Source organism: Lethenteron reissneri, chromosome 41 (assembly GCF_015708825.2).
Source record: "Lethenteron reissneri isolate LAM-NWPU_2019-01 chromosome 41, ASM1570882v1, whole genome shotgun sequence".
Lineage (NCBI taxonomy): Eukaryota > Metazoa > Chordata > Hyperoartia > Petromyzontiformes > Petromyzontidae > Lethenteron > Lethenteron reissneri.
This window is the reverse complement of record NC_083819.1, coordinates 8166964-8180331: the sequence shown is the minus strand read 5'-3', so window position 1 is coordinate 8180331 and position 13368 is coordinate 8166964. Positions and strand designations below refer to the sequence as shown.

Below are 13368 nucleotides of genomic sequence, written 5' to 3'. Positions count from 1 at the left end.
GCTGAGAATCGCCCCGAGTGGCCCCATAGACTTACATTCAAAGATGTTTTTTTTCGACCGGGGGGCGCTGCAATGCATTCTCTATGGCTTCCGGGAGGGCTCGCCCTAACGTGCTTACGTCATCATACGTAAGCACGTTTCATCCAACAATATAATTTGTCGCCACCTAGTAGAATCTTTAATAAAAGAAACTTGAGTGGATTGTATTAATAGTGAATATAGAAACAAACAAGATGTATTGTAAGAGTCACTTTATTTTTCATTAATATTAAAGAAGTGAATTTGCCTTTACATGCTTAAGCTGTTAATTTATTCATTGCATGGGTGGACCTTATCCTTATCAATCATCCAGACATTTGCCCCTCCTGAGAGATTTTGCAGGAGCCGCCACTGATGCTGTTGGTCCCGGGTCCAGAGTTAATAGTTACTCAGTAACCAGTGTAGTTAGCCAGGCTGGTCACCACCCTAGGTCGTTGTCTTGTTAAAGGGTGAAGTCATCCCATTGTGTTGGAACTAAATAAATGCGCTGCCTCCAAGTGGCTATGTTAATGTGAGAGATTAGCATGTTAATGGGAGATCGCAGAGCAACAACGTCGAGCTCGGTGAGCGAGGTGGCATATTCTTAGGTTTTTTCGGTAAAGTCACGGAGGTAAAACATCAAAATTAATAAAAATTAAATAAAAGAAAGATCACGACGTTTCGGAGGCAACACAAGTCTCCGTCATCAGGTGGGAAGAGAAAAAACCTAAGAATATGAATCCTTGCAGTCACGAAAGCTTCAAATCTAGAGCGAGGTGGCCTTTTTTGTGGGGAAATTGAACCTGTTAATGTAAAATCAGAGCCCCGCCCACTTCGTTTATGACCCTTGGGCTACACCCATTTTAAACCTTTAAAACTGTCTGCCTCAGCAGCTGTCCCCCTCTTTTTTCTTCCTGATGACGAATGCTTGTGTTGCGATCGAAACGTCGTAGTTTGTTGTTATTTTTTGTTATTTTCTTGGAACCTATCTACCGAAAGACCCAAGGATATGAATTCCTGCAGTCACGAAAGCTTTAAGTCAAGATTTAACAAAAACTATGCAACAGTTTTTTTTTTATTTTACCAGGTAAGACCCGCTGAGCTGTTATAGCTCTTTTTCCGAAGTGACCTGGTCACAAATGACAGCTCAACATACGTGGCTTATCATGTGGAACTGAAAATAAAACTCCCAATATACAGGGCTCGGACCCACAACCTCCTGTAAACCAGGCGAGGTAGTTAACATCTCGCCACCGTGGCGCACCCCAAGAAGAGACGATGGGAAGGGAATTCCAAAGCAGCAGTGCGAGGGAAGAAGCAACGAGAGAATTGTTGACACGGCTGGAGGAAACGACGAGTGAAGTTCACGGGGACTGTAGCCATGGTGGTGGTAGTAGCAGGGACATAACAGTGACAAGGAGGCGAGCGAGTAAGTGGCCATCCATTTAGTCTGTACGCATGGAGGGGTGGAGGGGGGTTAAACCAAATGCGTACGCTTTGGTTCTTTCGGTAAAGTCACGTATAAAGATAAAATAATAAATTAAATAATAGCATACTACTTATTATTTTATCTTTATACGTGACTTTACCGACAGAACCAAAGAGTAATCCCTGCAGTCACGAAAGCTCCAAATTAAGATGAAATGCGTACGCTTGCGTATGGGGAGGTCTACTGACAATGTGTGTACGCATGGGAAACGGGAGGGGGAGGGGAAGCCACGATAATAATTTGTCTACATTGGCCTTCAAATGAGCCACAGTTCAGTTTCTTCAGCTGTCAGACAACAAGTCCTGCCGGGAGAAGTGGGACTGTTGGAGAGGTGTCACTTCGTGTGCCACCGTGCCCCTGGCTGCAGCTATCACGCAGCTCGGCAAAATAAGTGGCCAAGGTACGCAACTTAATTATTTAATGCATTTTTTCTGCGTGGATTAAATATCGGCCGTTCTATAGGATTCGGGGGGGGGGCGTCATGCGTACGTACGCAGGTGGGGGGTGGGTTTGGGGGGGTGTAAAAAGTCCGCGTGCGTACAGGGAGGGGAGTGAGGGGTCAAGTTTTGACAGCTTTTGCGTATCTACTAAATGAATGGCCCCTTGCTGCTTGGCGCCACCCCATTCGTGATTTCTGGCTGCTGTAGAGGCACGCAACCTCCCACTCCTCCCGCCCCAAACGCAGCGCAGAACCACAGGAACCTCCCCCCCACACCCCCTCCCGGCGTCTCGGCAAGCGCTAATCAATTAACCGCCCCGCGCAAACTTTTTTCCAGTTCCTACACCAGAAGCGGGTGTTTGCTCCTCGCCACGTCGGGTTGAGGGAGGTCCAAAGCGAGGGGGCGAGTTGTCTGCGTGTGGATCGGGTCAGACGAGGAGGCGAGCGCGTTCGGCGAGAGACACTCGGTTCGCTGGGACGCGCGTTTGGCTTGAGACGGGGAACTGCAAAGTGAAGGCGAGGCGCTCTTGACGCGCGGGGCGGATGTCGCGGCCATGGGCTGCAGAGGAAACAAGACTTGCTGCCGGCACTGGTGGGGCTGGGTGGTAGCCCTGGCTTACTTCGGCTACCTGCTGATAGGAGCCGCCGTGTTCCAGGCCCTGGAGAAGGCGACCGAAACGTCGAACCAGGAGAACCTGCAGCTGGAGAAACTGGAGTTTCTCCGCAACTACACTTGTCTGGACGCACAGGCGCTGAAGCAGTTTGCGCAGGTAAAACCACTGCACGTTCATGTGGCATATTCAACACCCTCCCGTGGTGCGCTCGCCTGTAACAACAAGAACACCACACCCCGAGTATGAGCTGTTATCATGCATATGACCTAATGTCTTACTCGATACTTTCCGGATCAGCTCTGGGTTAGCTCAGAGTAGGGAGTGTCTGCTTAACACAGTCGCAACGGCGTTGTTAATTTAGGATTTTTTTTAAATAATCATGGGATGGCATGATTCGTATAAATGGCCATCAGAGCCAGTCCTGTCGCTCGTTTAAGATGAGCGGTCCCGTGGCAGAGAACCCCGTGTGTGGTTCCGGACACCCCCAGAGATACCCCCGTGTGTGGATCCCGACTCTCCGAGCTCACAGACGTTTCCCCTGGCAGGTGGTGGTGGAGGCCATGTCGCAGGGTCTGCACCCCGAGGGGAACTTCTCCAGCATCACCAACTGGGATTTCAGCTCCTCCTTCTTCTTCGCCGGGACGGTGGTGACCACGATAGGTTGTTGAGCGGCGTGGGGCGGGGGGATCAACTTCTCAAATATATGAATGATAATTGATTGTGTAACCAAACTAATTTTGACCCTGGGTAGTAAGTGTTATTTCCTAATTGTTCATGCCTCAAAGTACAGAAGATGGCTATTATTCCCCACAAACTTTGTGGGGAATATAGGAAAGTGATATTTTGAAACTTACCTATTTTCATCTTCTATTTTCAATGAGAAAACGTATGCATTTGTGTCTTTCGTTCACATAAAGTCCTGGTCACAAAAGCAAAGTTTGTGAGGAATAATAGCCATTTGCTGTACTTTTTAGGCATAAGCAATTAAAAAATAACACTTAGTACCCAGGAACAAAAATTGTGTTACGTAGTGTAACCTAAAGGTAAAGGTGCAGCACTGCAATTGCTGTCAGAAGTGGCCTTCCGCTGCAGAACCCCTCGAGAGGTGTTTATGGACGACTCTTCCACGCTGGGCAGATATCTTAGGAGAGGTGGGAGTAACCCACGATTCATATCACCAAGAGCGATTTTGTCGATCGCCCAATTTTGGTGAACCCATTTATACGCTGCTGCGTGGACAGAGACTGGAGTATTTAAGGAACGTGCCCCGTTGTTTCAATTTCCGCGCCGGGAGATGGAACCGGCGACCTTTGGATTACAAGTCCGATAACCATGACCCCACTGCAGCATCAAACAGCATCATCATTAATATTTATGATGAAGATTATTATTTATCCAGGAAAGCCTCGATAAGTCTCAAGGCGTTTTTATTCAGGAGGGTCCCACTGCATTGGGTTTGTATTTTCAGATATTTTCAGCCAGTTCGTGAGTTGCGTTTATTATACAAGTGGGATGGAAACCAGAGCACCGGAGAAACTAAATGCACGCAAAGGGGGTAACAATCTATGCCTGTATAGATAGAAACAGATGCCGATTAGTCCACACGTTGCTGTACTGCCTTCTCCTGGCGAGTCAGGTTGTGGCACCTCGATGCCCACGGGAAGGGCGTTGCACAACATTTATCTGGTGACCCACCAACCCTCACTGCCTTCACAGCGCTGGATAGCAGGCAGCCACTTGCATAGCCGCCACCAGCCGGCTCAGAATAAAAATAAAAACCCTTCCTTGGTCGATGGCTTAAATGTATACACGATTTTGTATTCCATTTACACAATGGAGCAAACACCGTACTACCTGTTCAGTACATCATTAGGTATATGTAGCATTACGACTTCAGACGCTTGGGGGATTTTATAAATAGCAGGTGCTCAGTGCACGCCGATAGTACAAAGTGGGCAGTAAGACTGAGCCGTTGATTATAGTAACCTATGGCAGGTAAACAAAAGCAGGTGTGCGGGGTCATAGGGTTCCAGAGACAATCACGGCATTGGGGGGGGGGGGGGGGGAGAAGCAAAGGGAGAAAGAATGTGTGCCCTGCAATCGAGGAGCTGAAGACGGAGTGAGCCGTGGCGATGGCTATGGCATTTATGATGCGCTCAGCAGAAGGGACATTGCCCAAAACATCACCTATTATATGCTACCGTACTTCGTGTGAAGGCCGCAGGGTCAGTGACGAATGCGTTGAGATTTGTTTTTTTCTTTACTTCTGGGGAGGTGCGGCATTGGCATAGCAGCCACCCTGATACAGACTACTCTACCTGGCTGGCCCTGACTACGGCGCTGTGAAGAAGGGCCATCTGCCCCGAAACGTCGCCAAATATACGTTCCTTCCCAGGCCACCAGTGTTACTGACGAAAGGTGTTGAGTTTTTGTTATCGTGGTTGTCGTCTCGGTAGAGATCACGCCGCAACGTCGACTGGGCAAGCGGCTCTTGCACCGTGCCCCGCGCCGATTCGGCTCCAAGGGCTTCTCAGGGCTCTGCGCTCACCTGCGGTGGCGTTTTGCCTTCCCAGCCCATCCCGATCCCCAGCTGCAGGCACACCGCCTCTTGTTTGAACGATTTCGTCAAAATTTTTTTTAAAAGATCAAGCCCAACAACAATGTTTAATGTGAGCTTCATTGCTCTACCACCATCTATTTTATATATCCAGTATATATGCATCTAAGGGCACTCACTTGTACAGTCGTGTGTCATATGAATGCCAAATATGAAAATTGAACAGAGAATGAGAAAGGGGCGCTGGGGTAAGGTCAGGGTCCGTGGGAGGGGTAGTGCTCGTGGCTGGTTAACGAGTTGGTTAGTCTAAGGGCTAGTGTTAGTAGCTGATGGACTAACTGTTTAAGCTCGAGGGGTCGGGCTAGTTACATTAGAATCATTATTTACGATGGAGGAATTCGATAAGCGATTAAGTTCTTTTTCACAAATCTCCAGCGGGGAGTCAGCGAGTTACATCAACAAACGATACAAAGAACGATATTAAGAGCAAGAAAGAGATAAGGTGAGCAAGTCTCTCTAAATAAATAAAGTTTACAAGTAGGTGTTGCATAAGCACACATTTCTGCCGAATTGTCAACACCAAATGCAAGCTTGGGCGAGGCAGCAAACTGCAACACCATAATAACACACAATAGTCCCTCGATTGCATTGTGCAGTGACATCGAACTATAAATATCTTATAAGATTTACGGTGTTAAGGGAGGAAACAAGGTTGTTCCAAAACCTTTGGTGCTGCAACGGCAAAGGCGTTTGTCACCTATTTCAATTCTTGTTTTTAGAGTAAGGGGTCGTCCATAAATGACGTTACGCACCTAGAGGTGCGGGGGGGGGGTCAGACATGTGTGACGAGGGGGGGGGGGGGTTGAGAAATGTGACGTCACATCAAAATGCGCAACTTAAAAAAAAATCTAGACAACACGTTCTACTTAATTAAATATACTTTTTAATACATTTTTCTCCTACAACATCAGAGTGCAGCGCCACATTAAATAGGCACTTCAATGACAATAGTATAGAGCGATTTGAAGAATGTTTATTTTCAAAATAGAAATATGGTTTTGGGAAGGGGGGCAGAGCTTTCTGACTTTTTGTGACGCCGTGTGACGAGGAGGGGGGGGGTCAAAAATCGTCCAAAATCGCGTGACGTCGTTTATGGACGGCCCCTAATGACGCCGACACGTTGGAACTATGATGTGCCTTTATTCGGACACAGCACTCTCTCGGCCCAGACTTCGTCTTGGACCCCGGTCTTCACTCGAACCTCTCCTCCCCTCGTGCTCTCTCCTTTTATCTCCCCGAGCCCTCTTTCTCAAACCTTCTCTCTCACCCCACTCTCCTCATCCAATCCTCTTCCTTCTTCCCCCAACGGTTGACAACAGTCGTCTTTACAGTCTAACTTCGCTTTGCACCTTTTCCATTCAAACCGCCCTCCGGTCCCATTGAATATTGCCTCCCAATCAATCTCTGGAGGCCTCTCTGTGCCAATCGGAGGCCTTGGCCTACTTCCTGGTAGTCTGTTTACTTCGGGTCAGTGATCTGGATTTTCGGTCATTACATTAGGATAGGCAATTCGATGGATGTCTTAGGTTTCTTGGGTTTGACAATGGGGATAACGAATTAGCTAAGTATATTCCAGCTTTGCAAATAAGGATTTTATGGATGAACAGGGCCTAGTGTACATTTCGTCTTGCATCAAGTGATGGGAGACTGGATTTTAAGTAGAAGTCACAATGGTGGGTCCTGTATGGTCCATCCAGTGCAAATCGAAGAGCAGAATGATGAAGCGGGTATTAGTCTGTTTAGTGATTCATTAGAAGCTGATTGGTAAGCAGCGATGCAGTAGTCAAAATTATAGAATGATAGCCTAAATAATTTGCAGGCGCAGCCGAATTGGAAAACTGCGTTTCTGTATAAATCCCATAATATTTTGTAAGATTTGAGATGTGATCAATATGGAGTTGGAATATAAGTTTTGAATCAATCAGTTAACTGAAGTATTTGAAGCGCTACATTTGCTGTATGTATGTTGAACGTGTTTCGCACTGTGCATAGCCAACCGTGCTCATCAGTTGTTGTCTGTTGTTTCCCCGTGCCTCAGAATCACAAACACATCCTGAGCACATTACAAACGTGCAACTTGAATGCTGCTCAACTGTCTCGGCAGGCTACGGACACCTGGCGCCCAATACGGTGGGCGGGCAGGTGTTCTGCGCCTTCTACGCGCTCTTCGGAATCCCCTTCAACGTGATCGTGCTAAACATGGTCGGCAAGAGCATCACGCGGCACGCCAAGCGCCTGGAGATGCGGATCCGGAATAAGGGCTTCAACAAGGCAAGGAGGCAGCCCGGGCGAACGCGCTTGCTCGCTCTTGCACACACACGCAAGCGCAAGCACACGGTGCCAGTGTGCAGCCTGTGCGGACCGTTGGGGCGAGCGCCACTACCGAGTGGCACCTGTGAAGGCTGGCAGAGCACATGAAGGGGGTGTTGCGGCCAGGGCCACGCCCTGCCGCCTTTGCCTCTCCGGTGCTGCGCCAGGTATTCGATTACAGGGACTCCTCTACTTACGAATGAGTTAGGTTCCAGAGGTCTGTTCGTAAGACGATTTGTTCGTAAGTCCAACTTTACTCCGGTCGATTCCAAACATGTTGTACAGCATGTATATTAAACCACAGGGAATGAATTTAAAAGTTGTATAATATCCTGTAGATGCAGATGCCACTGGTACTTCATGTACTGCAGATGTAGATGCCACTGGTAATTCATGTTCTGCAAATGTAGATGCTAATTCCGTTTGGTGCTCGTGTTTCCTCTTTACTCTCTTGAAAAACTCATTCCGAACAGGCAACTGGACATACGGACAGGTTTTGTTCGTATCTCAGAACGTTCGTAAGTCGATTGTTCGTAAGTATAGGAACCCTCGTACAGCAGAGTTGTGCGAGGTCAGGTCAGGAACCAGTTCTGATATCACAGGCAACTAAAGTAGCCATGGTTGGGAATCAAACCCAGGTTGCCTGGTTCGAAGTGCAGGCTAGGCACTGTATCGCCACTCACACGCTGCACACGCTGTAGGCGCAGCTTTCATGTACGAAAAAAAAACTACGCCTTAACCTAAGTGGAGCAATGCGTCTGACGCGTGTTTGACGTGTCTCAAATCAAGAACTGTTTATTTATTTCTTAGTTGCACAAAACGATCGGTTTCCAAAGTTACATCTCGTTTCTACTTTATCACGTGATCACACGTGGTCAAAAGACTGTCCACTCGCTCCATATTAGGGTACTCCTGGCTTCTGTTTTGCTGCCAGACCGGAAGTGACGTCATGGGTTCAACCAACGGAGCATTTAACCAAGAGGCATTCTAAACAGTTGAATATTCCAAGTCAAATATTCCCAATGTTAAACAAATGTATGACAAATGTACATCAAATGTATACACATAAATGATACATTCACTTTCTGTATTATGGCTCTTACACTCGCACACACTTGCACCGGACAGGTGGCTCAGCTGGAGAGTGAGCAAATCACGATCGGAAGGTTGCGAGTTCAAATTCTGGTTGGGGGTTGACTCAGCCCATCTTCTCACCAGGGTCGATAAAATATAGTACCGCTTTGTGGGGAAGTCAAGAGTGGTTGACCTATGTAAGCACTCGCTCCTGCCATGAGAACGTATAATTTCCACTCCTGGCTCAGGACATGATTTAAAGGACCGCTTTACGCACAAGCGCCAACCACGTGCCAACGTTGGTGCAACGTTGCCTGCTAAACCTACCGCACGCGACGTTCCCACGCAGAGGAAGGTGAAGGTGGCCATCGCGCTGCTGTCGCTGCTGGGAGGGACGGTGCTCTTCCTGCTGCTGCCCCCGCTCGTGTTCGGCGTGCTGGAGGGCTGGACCTACACCGAGGGCTTCTACTACGCCTTCATCACGCTCAGCACCATCGGCTTCGGGGACTACGTGGTCGGTGAGTGGCACGGAGGGCGCGATCGCCCTGCGCCGTCGCCCTGAGTGAGGCTTTAATGATGACACACGCGATGAGTTCATTTGCACCCCGGTCTTGTTATTACCATTACGCTTGTTCACCCAGGAAAGCCTCGCTGAGTCTGATGAGAATTTTTAAGTGTCCTGTCAGGTTTTCGCACTTTGGGAGGGCCACGATTGCTGTGTGTTTCCCAATTAACTATCTGGCATATTATAGGATCATGATGCTGACAGACAATGCCCTAACTCTTCTTCAACTGTGACGTAAACGGTACGTTATGATTTTACAATGAATACACCTGCGGTGATAGCCAGGGCGACCCACTGCAGTGTGTACACATCACCACTGGGGAGACAAAGTAACTGGGGCATGGTGCCGGCCGCCCACACCCTTGCACGCCATGCCGAGCCTTCTTTAGGTGTTCATGAATGGCACTCTCCCCAACAGTGTCAGAGGCCACAAGGGGGACCTTTTGTCTTTTTGTACGTCCGTGCACCGCAGGAAACAACCCAAACCGCACGTACGCGCACAGCTACCGCGGACTGGTTGCCCTCTGGATCATATTCGGCATCGCCTGGCTCGCCGTCATCTTCAACCTGTTCATGGGCATCATAGAGGAGTCCAAGAGAGTGCTGAACAAGGTTCGTTTCAAGCCGCGACAGAACGGGAAGTTCTGTGTGCTGATGTGCGCCGATACTCCCATCCGGAAGTCGGGCAGCACCTCTGACGAGAGACTGGGCACCAACTACGGCTCCGCAGCGACGCCTGAGAAGGAGTGCGCGGAGCCCACGGGCGTCTCCCGGACGCCGTCCTCCACGGACAGCATCGACGGGGGCGAGGCCGAGATAGCCCTCAAAGTGTTGGGGGTCGCCAACGCTCACTGACGTCGTCGTTCCGCGTAGCTCTCCTTCCGACTGGGGAAGGGGGGGTCGTGTGGGCGGGGGGCGGGGGAACAAGCGAGGCGCTCCATTCGCCTCCTGAAAAAGCTGCCAGCATGTGGAGTGAAACAGTCGGCGTCATCGTCGTGAAACACACCGGGAATTGCTCCGCAAAGTAAAACGCTTGACAAAACGATCAGGAAAAAAGCCACGCACGTGCACGAATTCCGCAACGCTTTTCAACGTGCGTCTGTCCTCGGAAGCATTTCGCGAGCGATCACGATGTCACATTTTAAGCCGCACAATGACACGACATCACACGCAGTGCCGCCATCGGGAGGCGAGGCACGAATGCTGATGCGTGACGTCATTACATTGGCCAGCAAGGAAAACACTTTTAGCGCTGGTTTTTATTGCTTAATTATGGGAACCTCTTTGGTAAATTTGGCAGATGGTGTCTTGGGTCAGTCCCTAATAATAACGCTACTTTAAACTGAAATTATGTTAACAATGGATCATATTCCACCCCCTCCCCCTATTGTATCTATCACGACCATGTAGGATAGTAAGGTCAGCGTGGTCGCTTTGCTTAGACATTTTTTTGGATAAATAAGGGTACTGTAGTACGTTTGGTAGAGAATATAAAATATTTACGGACATGAACAATACATATTATGTTTATAAAAACGGTATTGACACTAAGATTACAGCCCATGTTGGTGAATACTGGTAGCACAACCTTTCCCCAAGTGGAACTGGCCAACCACCTTGGACCATGGGCAGTCTGTGTTCCACACAGAGGAGGCTGTTGTGGGGTCGCTTATCTCTGACAGGGAGAACATTTAACTTGAAAAGGTGTAACGGTTATGAGGGCAGTCCATTTGTGTGCTGGGCCAGACATCGTTCACCCTGACCAGCGTTATCATAACTTGCTTGCAAAGGAATCGACGAGCACACCTGTGCCGCACGTGTGCACGACCCAATGATGTACCAAATTCGCTTCCATTGTCGTGGTACACGAGCCAGGAGTCTTGTCTGAAAGACGCGTCCGTTTGAAGACACCGAGGTTTCTTGTGCATTCTCACAGAGCGCACGAACGGTTAAACGCAGTGCCCCACGTTTTTTTTATCGCCCGTGCCAGTTGACTGATAGCGAGACGGCACTTGCAACACAACTTCTTATCTCCTGGAAAAGTGTACTCCATACCTAATAGACATATAGTTTACAACTTTGGACTTGATATGTAAACAGCTGGGTTGGGTTTTTTTTCTCCTTCCAAGGGTTCAATGATACGTTATTGGAAACTCACTACAAGGCCGTAATTATAATATATATTGGGGGGGGACACATCCCCCCCGATATTCAAATATGCTCAAAATGTCCCCCCCCCAATATATTGCTATAAAAATAATTGCTATGCTATGTAGATAAAAACAACAATTTGCTAAACCTTGGCCACAATATCTGGACTTGTCTTCTTATAAATTGTGGTTATGGTTGTACTTTATTAATCCGTAATCTCTGCCATTACATACAATGAAACAAGAAATGGTAAAAACAAGTCAAAACAGAGCAATGTAATACAATACACTATTCGACATTATTGTAAATAAATAAATAAAAAGCACATGCCATGTGTTAGTGAATTTTTAAATATTTTAGACAGGAAATTAGTTTTCAAGTTTAGATATTTTTCTGGGTTGGGACCCCCAGACACCCTGGAAGATTTGGTCCCCCCCCCAATGTTGACTCCATGTCTACGGCCTTGACTCACGATATAGTTTTTTATTTAATCGTTGAACATCTTTTGCTTTACATTTCCATCTTTCAAGGCCACGTAAAATATATCTATAATCTAGCGGGCAAAGGGAACAAAGAGAGATTTCGACGCGGGCGTTCTCAGTCGCACGCCGTCGCCTGTCGCTCCGCTCGGGCACGGCACGGCAACTGGGGCCTTGGGCTGTGTCGGTGGGGGGTTGTGCCGAAGGCGTGCGATCAAACCGAAGGACGATGATCTTTGAACCACCTGCGTTCCTCGCACTCCCGACGCCGCTTGGGAGCCGCAGCCATATAAAGTTTTAGCGCTCTGCCGCGCGTTTATCAAGGGCACAGCCCAACAATCGTCAAATCCTTGCTGCATGTGTAGAAGCCATAATCGCGTGCACATCTCTGAAAATAAACTGACATACATTCTTTATTTACAAATGTATAAACTCTTGCGGTTTTTGTTGTTGAGGCGGTCGTGCATAACTTATGCCAACGTTATCTGCAAATGTTTTCAGAACTGATGTTACTGATGCTAATCAGCGGCATAATTATATTATCCGAGTGCCGAATAGTGTTTCTCGAATATGCTCATTGGACGGACACTGCAACATTGAGGCAACGTGGATGCAAAAATGATATAAGCCGCATTTCTCTTGCAACACGCATGCCGTCTAACCGTGAATAAGCTGCAAATTCGAGACAACACATTTTCCTGCCGTGGAAATGGACACTGGAGGAGGCTCCTGCCCAGGTCGTGGTGCCGTGGGCACTGCGATAGGCTCACCGCATCCTCGATTGGATTTCCTCATTTTGTCAAAGCCTTGAGCGATGGGTGGGAGGGGGGGGGCAAAGCTCGCTCACGGGGCTTAGAGCTCACACCTGCGGGGCTTAGAGCTCACACCTGCGTCTGTACACAGCCTGCCACCTCCGGTGCCTTCCCCGCATTGTTCCCATTCGCACGTCAAACATGGGGTTGCCAACGGAGCGACTGAACGCAAACTCAAAGGGGGGGGGGAGTCCTGTATTTGCGCAACACACACGCCGCTGAGGGAAAGGCAGGTAGCTTGCCAAGCTGCATTAACGATCGCGCGCGGCTCCTTTATTAATCCACTGCTGGATGAGGGCCTCGAGTCACCGTGCAGGTAGCGGGCTATTTGTTTTACCATACTTCACCACGCCGGTCAGTGTGGGTTGGTGACGGTGGGAGCACAGAGGTACAGCACAATAGTTTTGCAGCACTGCGCTCTGCTGTCTACCGCACTGCTTAAGAAACTGTAAGCTCTGGCAGCGGTGATAAATCCAGCTGTGCCATAAACAGGAGCTCGGAGAGAACTTACAAAACCGTGCTACATGTACAAAACAACTCAACACATTCATCAATAATACTGCCTTAAAATATGTATATAACAGGCCTTCATTGGCGAATGTGTTCATTTGTTATTTGTGCTTGTGCGTCGCTTAGCACTATGTCGCGTGGGAGGTTGTAATATTTAATCATCTTATTAGTCTCATTGTCTAGGGGAATGTTATTCTTTCACATCAAATATAGGACCTTTTCACATGCCAAAGGTCACAAGGTCTCGCCCGCAGGATGCAAAGCCAGAATTGAGCAACATACTGCGTTGA

At 48.3% G+C, this 13368-nt stretch overlaps 1 protein-coding gene across 2 annotated transcripts; it reads left to right on the top strand.

Annotated features, from left to right (window-relative positions):
- The first annotated feature begins 1305 nt into the window (after nt 1-1305).
- On the top strand, nt 1306-12745 carry LOC133352662 (potassium channel subfamily K member 16-like). Of its 2 annotated transcripts, XM_061568435.1 has the most exons (6): nt 1306-1447; nt 2284-2716; nt 3106-3220; nt 7282-7448; nt 8911-9079; nt 9599-12745. In XM_061568435.1, the coding sequence occupies exons 2-6, from the start codon at nt 2501-2503 to the stop codon at nt 9979-9981; spliced, it is 1050 nt and encodes a 349-aa protein (XP_061424419.1). In that variant the 5' UTR covers nt 1306-1447; nt 2284-2500; the 3' UTR covers nt 9982-12745. The 2 variants fall into 2 exon arrangements, with proteins under 2 accessions (XP_061424419.1, XP_061424418.1); XM_061568434.1 differs by lacking the exon at nt 1306-1447 and having other exon boundaries at nt 2235-2716.
- The last annotated feature ends 623 nt before the right edge of the window (nt 12746-13368 follow it).